The following is an 18,689-nucleotide window of genomic DNA, read 5'->3' on the forward strand; positions in this document are numbered from 1 at the left end:
AAGGCCCGTTCACACCAAGAACGATAACTATAATGATAACTATAACGCTAATATTTGTGTCCACACCAACAAACGATAACTGTCTGTTTATTCTAAGTGTGTACATCATGTCATTGAACATGTTTTTGCTGTTCTTATTGCATTTTAACCAGTCATCAGCATGCTGTTTCGAGTGAATGTAGCTAATGTAATCGATCTAATCTAACAGTGATTCTAGCTGATGTAGTGGAATAAAAAGAAAACCTAGTCTTTTTTCACTGCAACTTCAAAGGAAGTAACAATGTTGTTGAAACTAGCGCTGGCTATCTGAGGTGATTTTATGTTACACTGTTTGCTAGCCTGGCATAATGATCTCATCTCCGGTTATTCTTCTCACCATTTATTCTCAGTGTATGACCAACTGTTTTCCATATATCCATTTTCTTTTAGGGGGGGGGGGGGATGCTATTTCATGCATTCTGACTTATTTACACTGCTAAAGAGTTGCATTCTCATGCTAAACATGGCCAAAGTTTCAAAACACGAGTTGGACGTATGACGAAGTATTTCTGTGCCAACTATACAACGGTTGTAAACATGTTTCGCCAATTTTTTTCGAGTATGGCCCTTTATCACGTCATAAAGGCGGAATTCCTTGTATAGGCACTTCTCCCTGATAAGCGTGCACACACACACATCACCCAGAGCAAGAGCAAGAGCAAGAGCATACCCATCAACACGCTTCGTTCGGGATACGGAAGCCGAGAGATTTTTCAACAGTGTCCCAATTCAGGGGCTGCACCCTTCGAAGGCTGCATACATAATCGGTCTCATTTAAGAAAAATAACCATTAGATTGCAAAGTAAGAAAGAAATTACAGTATTTTACACCTCACAATGAATAACAGTAAATTTTATTACTGTTACTTTTTTAAATAAGACATCCTTGACGACGTATGCAGCCTTCAAATGCGACCTCCGGAGGACGCAGCCTCCGAAATGAGACGCAGATCCTGTCAACAAAGGAGTGTTTTTTTGGTTGTGAGGAAAGATTACCTTTTTCAGCTTCCCAAAGAACCCAGTGTTAAGGGAACAGTGGATGAAGTTTGTTTTTTCCGGGGCAGCAACAGAGTTGTGCACGCATGTTTGTTTGTTCCCGGGAATTCGGTGATGGATGCTTTGTAAACAAGTCCCAGTTCGGCGCTGGATTTGCAGATTGTGGGTGGTTAGTAAAACTCCCATCAGATGTCTGTGTTTTGTTGGCAATCAGTGCGCAAGTGCATATAATGTAAACAACACGAACATTTTTTGTTCCCTTTTATTTATAATGATGTCGCAGCTCGCAAACGATCTCTACGCAAAAGCTGCGTGCGCTCGTGACTCTTTAGCTCCGCCCACGGCACTGACGGAAGACACGCCTCCAGGAGCTCTGCTTTTTTTTGGAAAGATTTGGTAAGCGTATCTATCTTTTATAAATATGACAAAACTAAAGACTTTTTGGAGATATGAAGGATGCAATACTACTCTATAGGTACTCAAGATTAACATGAGATTGGCAGAACCCCCCTCAGGAATGACTTGTTGAAAAGTGTTGCATTTTTCTGGACCACGGTGATTAACTTCTCCGCAATGTCATCTGCCATTTTAAATGCGTGAGCCCTTAAATTAGAATGGATTCTGATTGTCAGTGTTTTATTGTTCAATAGCTGGAAAGAAATCATTCTGAAAGTGATCCCAATGATATTGTTTCTCTATATTGTTATTGTTATAGCTGTGGTGTGGACTCTGCTATTCTTTTATAATTAGAACGATTTTTAGAACTATATCTTTATTGTTATCATTATAGTTATCGTCCTTGGTGTGAACGGGCCTTTACATATTGATTGGATCTTGGTGGACTAGCACAAACAAATGTCCAACATGATCAGATAAGGATGATAGGTCAACAGACAGACACCCCAAGTGTGGGAAGGACAGGACTTATCATTGGTCCACAGGCAGTTTCTGCCCTGCACCCAACTTGAGACGAATCCCCAAAGTTTAAGCCAAATGCTTAAACTTCAAATTCTTCAGGACCTTCTGGATGCAAGAGCAGTGGCTGGAACAAAGGGAGGCCACAATGAACCATCCAATCCATTCATAACTATGTTTGGAAACCTTAAAACCGATGTAAACTACACACATCCATTTCATACTTATTCAGAGAAAGAAGTATTCTCAGTGACAGCTATCTGTAGTGCAACAATTCAGCTGTTAATGTACAAATGAATGAATGCATCTTTTCCATCTTGTTTGGACTGTTTGTTTAGAACATTTCAAAATGTATTCTGTTTTCTTCAGTGCACTGCAAAAGAAAAAGCAAACACCTTTGAAATTATTTGCAATGTTTCACTTAATTCTACAGTTGAACAGGATCTGTTTCCAGAAATGGCACAAAGGTATGTGACTGTTCAAGTCTGTCTTTAGATCAATGTGCCCAATAATGTGCCTTAGACCTTCATTATGTATATTTTGATAATGTTGAGCTATAAATAAAACACAAACAATGAAAACATCCATTCTTTTAATCTCCTCACATTATTCTATTTCTCTCACAGTCACATTCACCTTGATAGGCCCATTAGGGGAAGGTCTTTGTCTTCCCAGGTGTGAAACACATCAATATTCATGGCCATTATCACTCCCTCGCATACAGCCTTTCTAACACAAAACGTGACGTATGGCCTTATTTCAGTGACTTAAAATATATTGTTTTTTACATCCTTTTCTCAAAAATACAAACTTTTACATGCATGCTGCTCACAGATTATTGCAGCAGAGTCTGTGTAACCAGACTTTAACCATGAAAATGTTATAAGCACAAATGTCAGGGCATGTTAAAACACCTCCAGGTCTCAGAAAACACCTCAGACCCAAAAAACACAAGCCACACTTTGCCAGAGGAGTTTGCCAGACCGCCTCAGTGTGGTCCTTGTATTCTATGCAGCGTAAATGTCCATCCGAGTGTGAGATGAAAGGACGATATGGAGCAGCATACTCTAAAAGATCAAAGCCATGATGAACACTGTTCAGAGTCTTGTGCTAGAAATCACTCAGTATTAGGCAAGAATAAGCACAAGTATAAAACAGCATTAAAGGATATACACTGACGTTGCTCACAATAGGACAGAAATCCACTGAAATAAGTCAGGCAGACAAAGGTGAGAATAGGCACTTAAAGCATGAAAATTGCAAAAAAAAAAAAAAAAAAAAAAAAAATATTGTGTCCGTTTATTTACACCTCCAATGGGCCAGCCTCTCACCTGCCCATGAATTGTCAGGATTTTATATGGATTTCTGGTAATCGTGTTCAGTGTTTCCACAGCATCAGCTACTTAAGCAGCATGAAATTGTGTATCATGACAAAGAAAACACTCTAAGGCATCAAAACTGAACAGCTGAAAACAGTCCCAAAAAAAAAAAAAAAAGTCAGCAACTTGACTAAAGAAAATTTCAATTTATTTCTGCAACCAAATCTGTGCCCATGTTTCAATGATTGTGTGGGTTTAATTTTTTACAAAGTTTTTCCTATGTGTGTTTGAGTGACGATGGTGTCTCAGTGTGTGTGAGAATGAGTGTAACCCAAATACATGTTTCCTCATGTCTGGGTAGACTGCTCTTCAAGCTCTCAGTGGGAAGTTCTTTGGTGCTAAATAGTTTATACCACGTCTACACTGCAAACGAGTGGAGTGCCATGACAAAACTATATCTCCCCAATTTGTAGAACTAGAACCTGTGCTCCCATCATAATCAACGGAGCTGTTTACTCTGCAAGCGCACCGGAGATATATCCACCTGCAGAGTCGCTCTGAGGCTAGTATTGTTGGTATTTTGTTGTTTTGAGTGCAGTTAAAGTGTATTAATGCTCTGGGGAAGGCGCAGGTGTTATTGGAGCACCAGCATCACACTAGGCACAAAGCTCAAGAGACATACTGAAACCGGATTGGTAAATTCGTGCCACTCAAAAGTTGTGTCACCTCATGGGTTGTTTTGTCTTGGTTTTTATTGTGCCCTTTTCCCCTACTTCCCCTTGCTTTATCATTATGTAATTTTGCTATATTATTTAGGAAATCCAATAATTCCTACAAATAGTACAAGAAAACTAAAGTCACTTGTGTAGTATCTTCGTACTAGACTTTTTTTTTTTTTTTTTTTTTTTAATTCACTAAATGTAAATTCTAAAAAAAAAAAAAAGAAATCACATGAATGTATTCCTTGATCTTTGTCATCAGTCTCAACAGTGCAATTCTCTTCTTCTGCAGCAATTAAAATTGTCATGAGCTGGCCTGCCAGAAAACTCCCTTAAAGGGATAGTTCGCCCCAAAATAAAAATTATCCCATGATTTACTCACCCTCAAAACATCCTAGGTGTATATGACTTTATTCTTTCAGACAAACGCAATCTGAGTTATATTAAAAAAAAACATATTCTGGCTCTTCTAAGCTTTATAATGGTAGTGAATTGGGGGGGGGGGGGGGGGGGGGTACAACTAAGATTTCTTGTAAGAAAAATATCCATATTTTAAACTTTATAAACTAAAATAACTGGCTTCCGGCAACGGTCATACACCGGTGTTTTGTTTTGCTCTATACTCTGCGCTACCGTGTTCGTCAATACGTCATGCATCGGGTCAGAGGTCACTCTTCCGCCGGAACTAGACTCGTGTACGGCCATTCCTGGAAGTCAGTTATTATAGTTTATAAAGTTACAAATATGGATATTTTTCTTACAAAAATCCAACGTTTTGCTTCAGAAGGCCTTTATTAACCCCCTGGAGCCGTATGGATTACTTTTATGATGGATGGATGCTTTTTTTGGGCTTCAAAATCTCACCACCCATTCACTCCCATTATAAAGCTTGGAAGAGCCAGGATATATTTTAATTTATCTCTGATTGTGTTCATCTGAAAGAAGATAGTCATATACACCTAGGATGGCTTGAGGGTGAGTAAAGTTTGGGATAATTTTAATTTTTAAGTGAACTATGCCTTTAACAAAGTGTCCTACAACACAGAATGTGTCAGACAGTGTAAAGAGGCATTCTTTCACTGCATGCACTCTCATTAAGGTGCTAATTAAAGTGTATACACATAGAAGAACCTCAATGGGAAAAGAGTAGTGCATCTCACTTTCTAAATTCGCAAAAAATAATCTGAAGTGTGTAATTATTTTCAATGTTAAAATAGTTTTTTCAACCCAAGTTTAATATGAAAAAACAATAAACAATTTCTGACAACAGCCATGTGTGGATTGATTTTCCTGAAAAGTGTAAACACTGCGCCGCTATCAAAACATGACTCTGTTTATGTGAGCATCTCGACCAGAGGTTGCACTACAAATAATAATTACCTGTCACTTTGACAGCCTGGATTGTAAATAATCCGATGTGCTCTATTTTATCTGTCAGTAAAATATTCAGTCAGTAATGCTCAGTGTATTTTATGTAGTCACTGATAAGACAAGAACTGCTGTGGCAAGACCTTATTTCAAGACTGCACTCTTGTGATCATCACCCAATTTAAACAATATCCCATAAAATACTTTACTAGACTTCAATTGGTATCTCGTTTCTCCGCTTAAATACTCACGTCTTTCCCCAGGTCTCCCGTGGGATGAATTGAAAAACTTTCTATGGTTATCGAAAATAATGTCAATATAGAGTCTACATTTTAGTGTCCCATTTGTTGATTTGTGACAGAATACAGCAACAGTTAAGTTTCTCCGTGACATTCCCATTTCTGCTGAGGATCTACTCACATCTCCAGTCTTGTAGAATAAATATCCTTCACCTCCCTCATTAGCTTAAATTTGCATATTACATTACTCCCAAAACCGTCTGGGAGGGCTAAGACTTGGATTCTCTGAAATGCAAGTACTTTGGCCAATTATTTTTAAGAACAATTTAAAAAAAAAAAAAAACAATAAAAAAAAAATAAAAAACTATAATTTCAGCTACCATTACAGCAGTTAAGAACATTTTATTTCCCTTCTAAATAATTCACTATACTTATGATCAAACTTATTTTGATTGCTATATAATTTAATTATCAGGGCCAGCATATCTGTCTTTTCCATCTTATAACCTATGCCCTCTTATTTAAATGTCAGCACCGCCTCTGACAGCACAAATTTAGTCTTCAATAAGGTTATTTGAACAGCTGTGTGTTCTCTGTATTAGGTATTTTACTGTACAGTGGTTACTATAGCAACAAGAAAATAAGACGACAGACAAAGTGCTATGATCCAAGCAGCAGAAAATGACAAGCTCTCTAAGAGAAGCACTGGGAGGGGGTGATGTTGGGGTCGGTATGTGTGCACCGGAGTGATCTCAGTGAATGCATGTGTGTATTGGTGGATGATAGGGTAGGCATATGTATATTGGGGTAGTGGTAGGCATGCATATATTGGGCGATGTTAGGCTACATATAGATGTTGGGGTATCTGAATGGGTGAGAGAGAAAGAGTATAAATGAGGAGAAAGAGAAAAACAAAAGAAAAAGATAAGGAATAGGACATGCACCACGATTTAAACAAAGGCACAATAAATAATAGAATGGTTAGGTTGTAACCTGCTGTTAACTTTGGGCAGTGCTGGAAGATACAGCTCTGATGTTAACCACCAATCAATATCTAATGACCACTTCGAGGGTCTCGATAAGACAGGACACACCACCGTGTGTTTCCCATGCCATTTTGTGCAATTAACTAAAATAATGGTTAAAACACAGTGTGCATAGCCAAAAAGCAGGCGTGCGCAATGACGCCGTGCCTCTGAGCTCCACGAGCCAAACTGTGAGGTCTGCCGGTAATGACCACTTGTTTTTCCTGCCTCAGCGTCTACCAGACACCTCAGAGACATCTCCAATGCTACAAAAATAGGCAAGATACTTGATATTCTCCCAGCTAACCACTGCGGAGATGGTCATTTTTTAAAGAACTGTTGTGCAAGCCTGCCACTGTCTTAAAGACTCAGGGCTGAGGGGGCAGTAAAGCACTGCTTTCAGCCAGAGAGAAGGTGTGTTGATGCCTTATTATTCTACAACACGTCTCCTCGCTTCATATCTCTCCATTTTTGCTTTGTTTGCCCTGCTGTTTGGGAAGTACAGCAAGGGCACTCAATTGTAATGGTCAGAAGAAGGCAAGCTTCCTGAGGGAAAAAACGAGGATCATTTCCCTTTATAAAGCCATTGATATTACACTTCTCACACCACTTGACCCATGCCTCTTTCCTGTTCTCTACAATCATCTAAATCTATTCTTCATCTCTTCACTCTTGTTTAACAATTAAGTGCTCTTAGAAGTCTCCGTCTATCCATTATTGCATGAATCTACAGGGAAGGGAATGTGAGAGAGAGTCAACATTGTGAAAAATCGTGGTTATGGAAGGAAGCGACAACTAATTTGAAGGGCTTTTTTAAGTGTGTACATAAACAAATGTTCAAAATGTCTGTGAAGGTTTTCATACAGCCAGCAGAAGTCAAGAGGACTTAATTTTCACAACTCTCACCGGCTTGTTTGATATGAGGTACACGCTCTATTTAAGCAATTCACACCCTTAAAATTACCCTGGATGTTTCCTTCCTGGAAGTGTGATTTTGGGCAGAGAGAAAAAACGTGATGATGGCACAAAATGTGCAACTGAACTTAAAGCAAACATTTTCAGAAAATGTGTGCTTTAACACCATTGTAAGAACATGCTCAATTCACCTACTGTAGCCAACTAATACATTGAGGGCATATCAACCATTTGCAAAGTTACACCTAAAACCTGGAAACAAATTACCATTTTTGAACTTCCAATTCCATCACCCCAAAGTAAATTTCTTTTTTTTTTTTTTTTTTTTGTTGTTATATGCCTGTTGTTAAGATAACAATACTACTATATATAGCTGTCTTAATTTCTTCATTTTCAAATGGTAAATCATCAAACTTTTAGTTTGACAGAAAAACAACAACAGAAACAGAAAACATATATTTATTTAATTAAATTGCTTGCAATTTGATAATTACACTGATCTATATGACCAGTGTTTCAAAGCAAAGTATCACATCACTCTTCAACAGGGCTTGACATTAACTCTTTTGCTCTCCAGTCACTGTGGCCAGTGGTTTTCCAAAGTTACTAGCCACTCAGCATTTTCACTGGCCACAATTTTGACATTGATACCATGGGGAAATCTGCCATATAGATATTTTTAATATTATCTCATAATTTGGCAGCAGGTATATTATGCTGCTGTCACTTTAAGACCTGACGCACGGATCCATTATACTGTTACACATGCATTTTCTTTCTCAACTGTTTTACGTTCACTTCAAACATAACTGACTGTGTTTACATGAATACTCACAAAGACCGGCACTTGAACATTATTTTATGTGTATTTGACTGTTTAAGTGCAATAATCAGTGAAAAAGACCTCAATTTAGTATTGAGAGGCGGCTTTATGTGGCGCACTTTGGGTGTGAGAACAAAATCTGTGGGAACAATATTCATCCGGAGCAAATGAAACGAGTGAGTGAGGGGAGGAGGGTTTGTGTGTAACTTGCTGTCAGAGAGATGAGAGAGAGAAAGAGCAGCTGGTATCATGTGTCTATTCTGCGGAAAATGAGTATTGGAAGCGTTTCAGATATTTCAGTATCGATATGTATCGAAAAATCTATATATATGACAACACTAGTTTAGTCAATTATTTCAGATGCCTTTTTAAAAGACTACAATTGAAACATGTATATTTCAACCCACCAAAGTGTCTAGTAGGAGTGATTGTGTTAGACATCACTGCTGAAATACACCCACATATGGCGGGTTGGCGGGTGTTAATGTCAAGCCCTGCTGCTCAATATACTTAAATTATCAGTTTGCAGTCCTTAGGAGCTTGTATAAGGGTAAGGACCAGCGTATTACTGCTTATATTCTGTGTTCTTCACCACTTGTCAAGTATACACACTTCTGTCCTGAAACTGTTGGCCCGGAACTGTGTGCGCTGCAGCATTGCAAATAGATGTGTCTTCATTGTACAATAATATTGATTGGTGAGACAAGACAAGTGCTTTATAAGACCACGGCCTCATGGACTCCATCAAGCAGGATTGGATATACACCTATTTTCAGAGCAATTTGTAATTTATTTTAGGACAATGGTATGGAGATTTTGTCATTGTCAATTTATTTATTTAAATGAGGAATATTGTGACATGCTCATTCCCGGAAGAAAACTCAAGACTACAATGGAGGCATTTCGGGGAGTTGAGAAACACTGACACTGATATAGAGAAGAACTCCCGCTGGAGGGATTTTGTGCTTTGAACTTTGCAGAGCTTTTTCATGCTCAAACAGCAACATTACACCCTGAAGAAAAAGCATAATAGGACCCCTTTAACCCTACCACCTTTCTGCTACCACTTGAGATCTTTAACACCAACATTACACCACCCTCAACATCTTTACACCAGCCTTTTATCAGGAAATCGAGTTTCATGGCATCATGATGTATGACCATCCCCAAGCATCAGACAACAGATGAAGCCACTGATGAGTCGGGGTTGGGATTAGCCAAGTACAAGTCCAGTGAAGCGAACAAAGTCTAGCTGCCACCAGACAATGTCCAATATTATTATAGCCAAAGGTGTATCCGTTTGTATTTGTTACCTGAGTGCGGAGGATTTCTCCTTTGGTCAGCTGCATGTCTCCCGTCAGCTCCTTGACAACGATGCCCAGAGGCTCCAATCGCTTACTGAAGTAATTAGTCATCTCAGCAGCCAGGGCCTTCATAGGAGCTACGTATACAATCTATAGAGGCAGGAAAGAGAGACAGGGAGAGAGACAGGACAAGCTCATGATAAATGAGAAAACAGCACAGTACCATTTGTTCCCTGGCAACCAGTACAAATAACAATTTACAAAGAAATATGAAGCTGGCTGCTTAAAGTAAGAGTTTAATGGTGATGTATGACGACTGTCTATCATCGTTGAAGCTGACATGCACACGTGTGAAAATGCGCTTCACGAGACAATGCATCCGTTTACATCTCCAAACTATGGTAGAACTTCTTGACACATATTTAATGCTCAAGTCTATCCTTGCTTGACATAAACTAAACAAACGCATCCAATCAGGTTGTGCCGTACGTGAGGCATAAGGACTGATGCGGAAATGAGTTATTGGCTGCCAGAAAGCCAACAGCTCACTCAACAATATTGTCTCTGCGAGTGTGTGTTTACCTTAAACTGGTCCTTGCGGATGACTCCCCCAGGCTGCAGGTGCTGACGGATCTCGTGGAGGACGGTGAGCATGGCGATGTTGGTTTTGCCAGCACCGGTGGGTGCGCAGATGAGCAGGTTTTCATTGGTGTTGTAAGCTGTCTCGAACACTATAGACTGGATTCTGTTTAACCTTTTCATGCCCTTGAACACCAACTGGCCAATCTGCAAACACGCAAGAAAAATTTCAATGGTCCGTTGACAACAAGATCTCTGTCTTGAGATCTCAAAACACCATGAACCTGTTCAATGTAGCATGCAAGAGGTTGAAGATGGTGAGTGTATGTGTAGCAGATGTGGCGTGGCAACATGTGTGGTGGAGACACATATGGTCAGAGAGACAGGGCACCAGGAGCCAAAACTTAATGAAGCCACTTTAATGCACAGCTAATGAGCAACTCCGGTCTCCCACAAGGCAGTCATCAGTGACTTTACCTAAACTAATCAATCACTGAAAGCCAGAGTCAAAGGATACTGAACCTAAAGCAGTGCTGACCGAAAATGATACTTTATACTGATGCTGTCAGATCAAGTGCTTTTCAATGAGTGACTGTTGGGACTTCAACGCCTTTATGAATGGCTGAGCGTGTACAGAGGGCTCGAGAGCTCAAACATTAAAACCTTGCAAAAGGCCACCAGGACTATGGAGAGGGAAACTCTGAGCAGTGTCAGGAGCTGTCAATCAATCCGCCCACTCTGTCCAGCTCTGCAGTGACATCACACTGGGGTTGACAGCCATCCATCTCCACAGAATTCTGATAAGAGATGAAAAGCCAGCGTGTACTTTAGCACTACTGCTGAGTACAGCTATTTTCACTACCACCATCGTTAAAGAAGAGCAGAAAGTTTGGAATTTATTAGATCAAAAAGAAGACAGGAACCTACAAAAATCTAATCAAAGCACATTGAGTAAAACAAATCTAGAAACTGTTCTAATTATTTGACTCTTTCTGTCTGACGTCTCCGGCTTTCAGCATCCCTCATTCCTGCGTCGGTGTCTTGGATCAGGGGATCAGGATTCATTAACAATGCTATCGGTCTCTCCTTTACCGTTCTGCTCTGGCACGCTTTAAATTAAAAGAAAAACAATTAGGCTGAGAGAGTTATTATAGGGCTCTGATCTGATTTAAAATCAAGACTGAAAAGCCAAACGGAAGGGATTATTAATAGCTGAAAGACGCTTGAAAGCACAGCACTGAAGATGTGACTGCATAAGGATCATTTGATAGGTGGACAGAAAAGCCGTGGAATGTTCTGCAGTGGTTCTGAAGTTGTTGTCTTGAGGACTTGTCTTTGTATGTGCGCGTCTATGACGTCTGCATGAATAAAGGTGTCCTGTATGCCATTTTAAAACTGGCATAAAATGAAAAGTCACCTATTCTATACAAATGTATCTATCTATTTTGTAAATGCATTATAGATCTTATTGTGAACAATTCATCCATTTCATTTTAAACAATTCATCCGTATTCATTATTTTGACCTTGCAATGTTTAATCAAAATGTGATAAATGGATCTTCCGGTGAAAACCACAGACTACTCTCTGGTGACTTATGCCAAATTTCTCCAATCATTAGCGCGCTTAAACCTTGCCACTGCAAGCTCACGTTCATCTACCTCCACTTTAGAGTGCAACGTCCACATCTCAACATCCAATCAAAAACCGATGTGTAGAACCAAGCCCCCACTCTACATTTTAACTTTTCCAATAATCTGTTACACTAGGACTGTATGTCACAATAGGGAAGAAAAGATCTGTTGCTATTTCTGTTTCATCTTGACCTTAAGGTTCAAGAGCACCTCCTCTGTGACCTTAAATTCACAGCGGTCAAGTACCCATCAGTCTAAAAAAAGCAATAGGAATTTTTGTTGTGGAGATGACTAAGGAGATATTCAAGAGTAAGCCTTTTAGCACATCATTTTTAAACCATTTTACTTTTGAAATGTGACACATTTCCAGGTAAAACAGGATATTCAAGAAATGTAGGGCTAGATTTTATCCATCGAGAATGAACTAAAATACATTAAAAAAAAAAAAAAAAAAAAAAAAACTTTTAGATCAGGACATGGAGGTTTGAAGGTCAAGTTTACCCACAAAAAAATCTTGATGAAATTAGGTGCAATCCACTACTTTTTTTTTTTTTTTTTAAATATATCGATACTTTCTATTAGCTAATATAACTTAAATATTACGGTGTTAGGCATTGGCAAGATTTTGGCTACTGATGGCAGCATTACCTGAAGACATGATGCATGTCACACATAATCTCAGTTATTAATGTCAGACTGTACGGCAGTTAAAAAAAAAAAGTTAAAAATGGACGCAAACAAAAACAATCTCTAGCATTAACTTGGCTTCTCTTGAAAAGAAACCTGGAAAAAAAAAGACGATGTGAGTAGAGCAAGAAGTGGTTTGTTGTTGTCTCACTAATTGCATCACCGGGTTCGACGCTCCTATTGCTTTTTGATTTGATGGTTGTCGTCAAATCTTCTGACACTGCCAGAATTTCGTCTGAGGTAATATTTGATCACAATGGTGATTAATCGGCTGTCAGTGAACATGTCAAACTAATTATCAAAATGATTTGACTAGGATCCACAAAATTTGTCGTAGGCATCCAAATCGTGCCCAAAATCGTACAGTGTGAACCTGTCTTAAGATACCTTTTTGTGACCCAATACTAAGGAAGCATCAAATGTATTTTTTATAGAAACAGCAATCTCTGAATACATTGCGAATATCTCAGTGAGAAAAAAAAAAAATATTGTAACTGTGCCGTGTAGAGTTGCTACCTACATAGAATACAGGTTAAACAAAGTCGACATTTAAGTTATTAGACGTCGACTAGTCACTGATGACGTCATTAATGAACAAATAAGCCTGAACCTCGAGCTGAGACTTAAACGCTGGTTGCCTTGTGCACAACTATGGCATATGACAGTGCTGCCCACAAGGCTATTGCTCCTACATAACAGCTTATTTCTATCAGTTCTTTTGTCTTTGGGTCGTTATATTTCTCACAGATTTCTGCTCGTTCTCAATCAGATACAGATAAATTAGCACAGTAAAGGTTACATTTTATATGAATGCATTAGTAAGAGAGCGATTGCGTGTGAATTAATTCTACCTGGCAGCGTCTCTCTACTAATATTTTGGGTTTTAGTTACGAAGAAATATATGCTAGAATTTTTCAGTGTTGACAATACATTTCTGCACTACTGAATGTTTCTGTGTGTGCATTATCTACACGTGATGTGTGTACTACTGTCTGTGTGTGTTACAATGTAACAGCGCATTAGTTTAGAATGGCGATTAACTTACGTGTACAATAAGCTGTTTAAAACGTGCATTCATCAGATCAATATTGAGCATACGGATGGTACAATCAAACATATCTTGTGGAGCGCTCTCAGAGTATGCATTTATTTGTCATTTTAACTGTTGGATACAGAGCACAAATGTGGATTTTTTCCTGTTGCGCCCTCTATAGGCCATGATCAGCGACTAGTCAACGTCAAGCTTAAAAGGGATTCATGAATTGAGAAATTAAGTTTTCCTTGAGCTTTTGACATATTACAGGTCATCATACTACAAGAATATCCTGTAAGTTTCAGAACAGAAAGCTTCCTTGTTAGTCCAAAAACAGCTTTTATTTAAACCAAGCCCAGATTACGACTGGTTGTGGAATGTGCCTATTTATTATAGGTGAAAGACCGCCTCTGAAGATGATCAACACCTATTTCTACATTACCACTGATTCACGCAAGTAGTAGACGTGACGCTAACACTTGATTGAGCAACTAAGTGATAGACTTGTCTTTGAAGAGTGCAAAATGTTGTGGAAAAACACAGCAGCTGAACTGGATTTGCAGAGAGCCTGAAGTTAAAAACAATGCTGTGCCTTCTATATTGGATCCGACAGGAACGGTGCAACACACTTATGTGAGTAAAAAAGTTTTTACTGTGTCACTATTGCTTAGTTGCAGATCAATTGATATGTACAGATGATGTGTACATGTCTAAACAAAATCTCCAGTGATTTCTGATATGTAATGATTCATGTACAGTCAGATGTTCTTTGTCTCAAAATCATTTATTGTCAGTAAATCAAACCAGTGACTAAATGGCCAACTTCATATTGTTTCTCTTAGTAGGATGAAAATAATCTGCTATTTAAACTGAATAAATTATATATAGAAAGTGATAAAAGAACGCTCCCTTTACAATCGCTGGAGCTGTCAATCAAACAGCTCGCGCTGTAGCTGTCAATCAAACAGTGCAAAGTTATCAGTGACTGAGTTCTCTAAACTCCCATTAGAATCAACAAATCTCTAATTTACATGATTGTGTTTGCAGTGTTAGTTATGATGAAAGCATTCGTTAGTGTGCAGAAATCGAGTTACAATGATGAGATCACTGCATTCATGCGCTCAACATGTCTGTGATCGGCTAAATGTTCATCACTGCAACCTTTCATACCACCATCTAAACATAATGCTATATTCAACACTGTTCACGATTAGTAAACCTTGAGAACAGTAATAGTAAAAACGTGCTAAAACTTTTCGAGAGTTCCACGTGTAATGCTATTTTCATATGCAAGGATGTCAGCCAATGACAGCAGTGGGCATTTACACTGAAGTCTCACAGCAGACACGCCCCTTAAAACAGAGCATTCAAATCAGAGGACTAAAATCAGGGTAGCAAAAATGCCTTTTATTTCTAAATTATGATAATTTTTGATGTAAAAAAATCATAGTAACATTATGAGTGCACCCCAAGAAACTAATGCAGTTCATGACCCCTTTAAAGTGTCATGGCAGAGCATTTTAAGCCTGACTAGTCGATTAGTCTGTGCCACCCCTAACGTAGAATATATAAATCAGCCAATTACAAGGTTCCATTTCAGTTCCTGCCTTGAAAGGAAGCTGCCTAAGTAGGCAGTAGACAGGCAAGGAGCTCACACTAGGTTTTAAAACGGAGATCAACTTCATCAGCTTTAATAGCCCAATTGGAGCCAATTACAAAAAAAGCTTCCATAAAGCTGTTAGCGCTTCATTGGAGGTAGGTGTTTCCATATAACTTCACCTTCTGCTGAGTGCCACGGGTTCTCTAAAATAAAAACGTGAGGAGAAGGTGCATCCCTCTACGCCTCCCGTCAGGATGGCAGCATCAGACTCAGCTGGTCCGACCCATCATATTCCCAGGGTGGGTCTTCAGAGGACCAACTTATAAATATTCATAGGTAATTAGGAGCTCTCTTCCTATCCAACTGAACGGTTGTATCACCACGGTTACCAAACTGCTGCACTTGTTTTAAGAGCCCCCTTCATTTTGATTTATCAGCTTTGTCTGTAAAGGACTGCCAGTGTCCCCGCACACCTTAAACATGCAAATGAATGCAAATGTATGCGTGCCCCAACATTCACCTCGAAGTAATGCATACATGTAGCAAATATGGAGTTGTCATTACTTAATGATCTCAGAAAATGTCTCGCATTTGGTTATTTTCCTTTGAAGCGCACTCAGTGTTTTGATGAATGCTCGTCAAACTACATGAAATCGTGATGTGGGTCAGGGTGGTCCCCCATGTGCTATTGTACACTCCGCACGGTAATGTAGCCCTGAGGTAATCCATCAGCCAACCCATACAGTGTACGACACGTTTTAAAACAAGTCTGGCAAACTCGCAGTCGGCTGTACGTCAAAAGAGGGTTTTTAATCTCTCTTTACTGGCTGCAGAAATAGCGGCAGTAAACGGGACTTTTCATCACAGTGTGTGAGTGGAGTGATTGCCACACTGGCTGCCCATTTCAGCTCGTTCAGTTTCAGGCTCGGGGGTAAATCTAACACCATCAGACCAGGCTCCCATTCAGAACTTTAAGTGTCTGAAATCATTTGCACCTGAAAGCACTATCTCAGCTTTACTCCACTCTGTCTAAGACTAGAAAGGCTGTTTTTTTTTTGTTTTTTTCCCCCATATGGTGCACTGATGAATCATACTCAAGAACACTAGAAAGTTGCAAAAAAAGGGTCAATTTTGAATTTGTGTTGACTGTAAAGTCAATCCCAAAAACAGCGAATGGACTTGTGTCCCATTGGTCGAGCACTGGCTTGCTTGCCAAGGTGTCCATTCAGGCAAAAGCCATGTGCACCACTCGGGACAGGACAGTCCTTGTTCCAACAAAAAATAAAATAATAATTATATATATATATATATATATATATATATATATATATATATATATATATATATGTTATAGATTATTCTAAATTTAAAACATTACAATTTTCAGGTCGTTTCCAAAACTTGCTTCACAGAGATGTCAATCCCAAAGTCCATTGCAAAGAGCTCAGTGAAAACATTATTCCAAGACAGCGGAGTAGAGTGTTGCATATAAAATAATTCCATTTAATAGTTTAAATTAACAATAAATATAGTGCAACTTAAATAAAATTGACTGTGGTACCCAAATGTTTTGGTACGCTATGTATTTTTCCACTGTGTATCGTGTTATCTTAGGCCCTATTGACATCTGGAATTAGTATGTTTTCGGTGAGCCTATCTTGAATGGATGACTCTAAACATAGGTGTAAATGGTGTCTAAAATGTTTTGAGCTTGACCACTTTTGAAAGCGCATTCAACCTGGATCGCTTTCGTAATGTAGATGCTCATTTTGTCATATGTGTCCGAAGAACAACAAAAGACCACCTGCTCTCCATCTGTTTACATAAAACATAATAACTAGAGGTTGACCGATATTGGATTTTACAGATACCAATAATTAAGTTGGGCAGTACCTGCCGATACTTCTACAGCATTTATTAATCTTAGTTAATGGCACTGACTCTCTGGCCATCTATAAATATCAACAGACCGGGCCTGGTTCCAGAACTGAATCACTGAGGGTGATTCTAGTCAGGCGTAGTTGTGATGTGTAAACAGCGGTTTAAATAGTAGGCGCTTTGCATGGCTGCTCAGTCTAACGTTAACCTAGATCAGTGTGTGGTTTATAGGTGCATATTTAAGCATTTGTGTGGAGTGTGGAAGATAAATTAGTAGTGCGCTTACTGCATGACACGTTTAACTTAACATGGAGGCGTCAGTGCGATCACTTGCATCTTTTCCTGTTAACACTGGAAAGAACTTAAAAAGAACCGTCATTTTTGTTCATACAGATAAGAGTAATGCATAATTAGAAAATGTATTTGTGTACACTAACTAGAGGTGCTTTGTAACAAAGAAAACAAACAGGATGCACTTTCTGCGGTCTCATTCTCCGTGAACTGGAGCGCATCACAAAAACTGAAACTGAAACACCATGAGGCGTGATAGTTTTTATTTCTCCTATAGAGGCCACTCTTGTACTGTTTATTGACAAAGGAGTCTTTTCAGCAGATCCTGCAATGGATGCAACCGATGTGGATTATTGCGATAACCACTAGCTCCAGAAATTGGTTATCGGTGCAGATGAATCAGCAAAATCGGTCGACCTCTAATAATAACGCATTTGAACGTTATGTTCAGTCAATGTTATCTAAGCAACGCATTCGGCACTGCCGCGAAAGTGATGTAGAGTGTGACGAATGAAGGCGGGAGTGTCTAAACAGAAATCTAAACAGAAGTGGTTACAGGAGACGCATTTGAAATGCATTTTAGTACCAAGTGGAAACAGTGCACATCTCGGCTGACCATTTGTGATCGCATCATTGAAAACAGGTGCCTTAGTAACATGCTAACATAGCAACATGCTAAATGAAATCAATTGTGTGTCGAGTCTCCCATGCACATTATATGAGGAGTGTGATTTTGTGTGTAGCCAATGTAGATCTTTCCAAATTAGTCATTTAGGAGGTTCAGTGTGACCTTTTTTACCTTCTCAGGCTGTTTTTCAATCAGTTGTTTCTAATGGTGGGATTTTTCAGAAGGATGGTACTTACAGCCAGGAACAGCATAAGGTTTGACAGACTTAACTCTTGTTAGTTGTTCTAGCATTTGGGAATAACAGTATCTATCCTACTTCTTCGTTACCTGAAATCCAAATGTCCACACCAAATAGTCAATACAAAATGACATTGTAAATGTTGGTGGGTCATACATCCTTAACTTCCTGACATCAGAAATCCATTTTTGCTTTTGCTTTTCCAATAGTTGAGGAAGTTTACAGTTCTAAAAGTTATTATATGTGTTCATAGTACATCACACTTTTTATGACCCCTCCAGTATACTTTATTTTTGTACTCTTCCCATCAAAATGTACCAATCGCACATACTGTGGCAATGGCATGGTTTCCAGGACAGCGATTCGCTCTACTCCTACACGAACTAGTGCTCAAGATGCTCGCAGTCTGTGCCCAGAGCACCCTTAACACTTTCAGTTCGGCGGTTTCGCAGCGTTTCTTC

At 39.0% G+C, this 18,689-nt stretch overlaps 1 protein-coding gene across 2 annotated transcripts in view; it reads right to left on the minus strand.

The window, feature by feature from the left end:
• The window catches only part of ascc3 (activating signal cointegrator 1 complex subunit 3), a 204,218-nt gene that overhangs the window by 113,237 nt on the left and 72,292 nt on the right, over window positions 1–18,689 (minus strand). For both annotated transcript variants that reach the window (XM_051865221.1, XM_051865222.1), the window contains exons 9-10: window positions 10,244–10,447; window positions 9,671–9,811 (exon numbers count right to left, since the gene is read on the minus strand). In XM_051865221.1, the coding sequence (XP_051721181.1) occupies window positions 9,671–9,811; window positions 10,244–10,447 (345 nt within the window). The remainder of the gene's footprint in view (window positions 1–9,670; window positions 9,812–10,243; window positions 10,448–18,689) is intronic.

This window comes from Ctenopharyngodon idella, chromosome 16, assembly GCF_019924925.1.
Source record: "Ctenopharyngodon idella isolate HZGC_01 chromosome 16, HZGC01, whole genome shotgun sequence".
Taxonomy (NCBI): domain Eukaryota; kingdom Metazoa; phylum Chordata; class Actinopteri; order Cypriniformes; family Xenocyprididae; genus Ctenopharyngodon; species Ctenopharyngodon idella.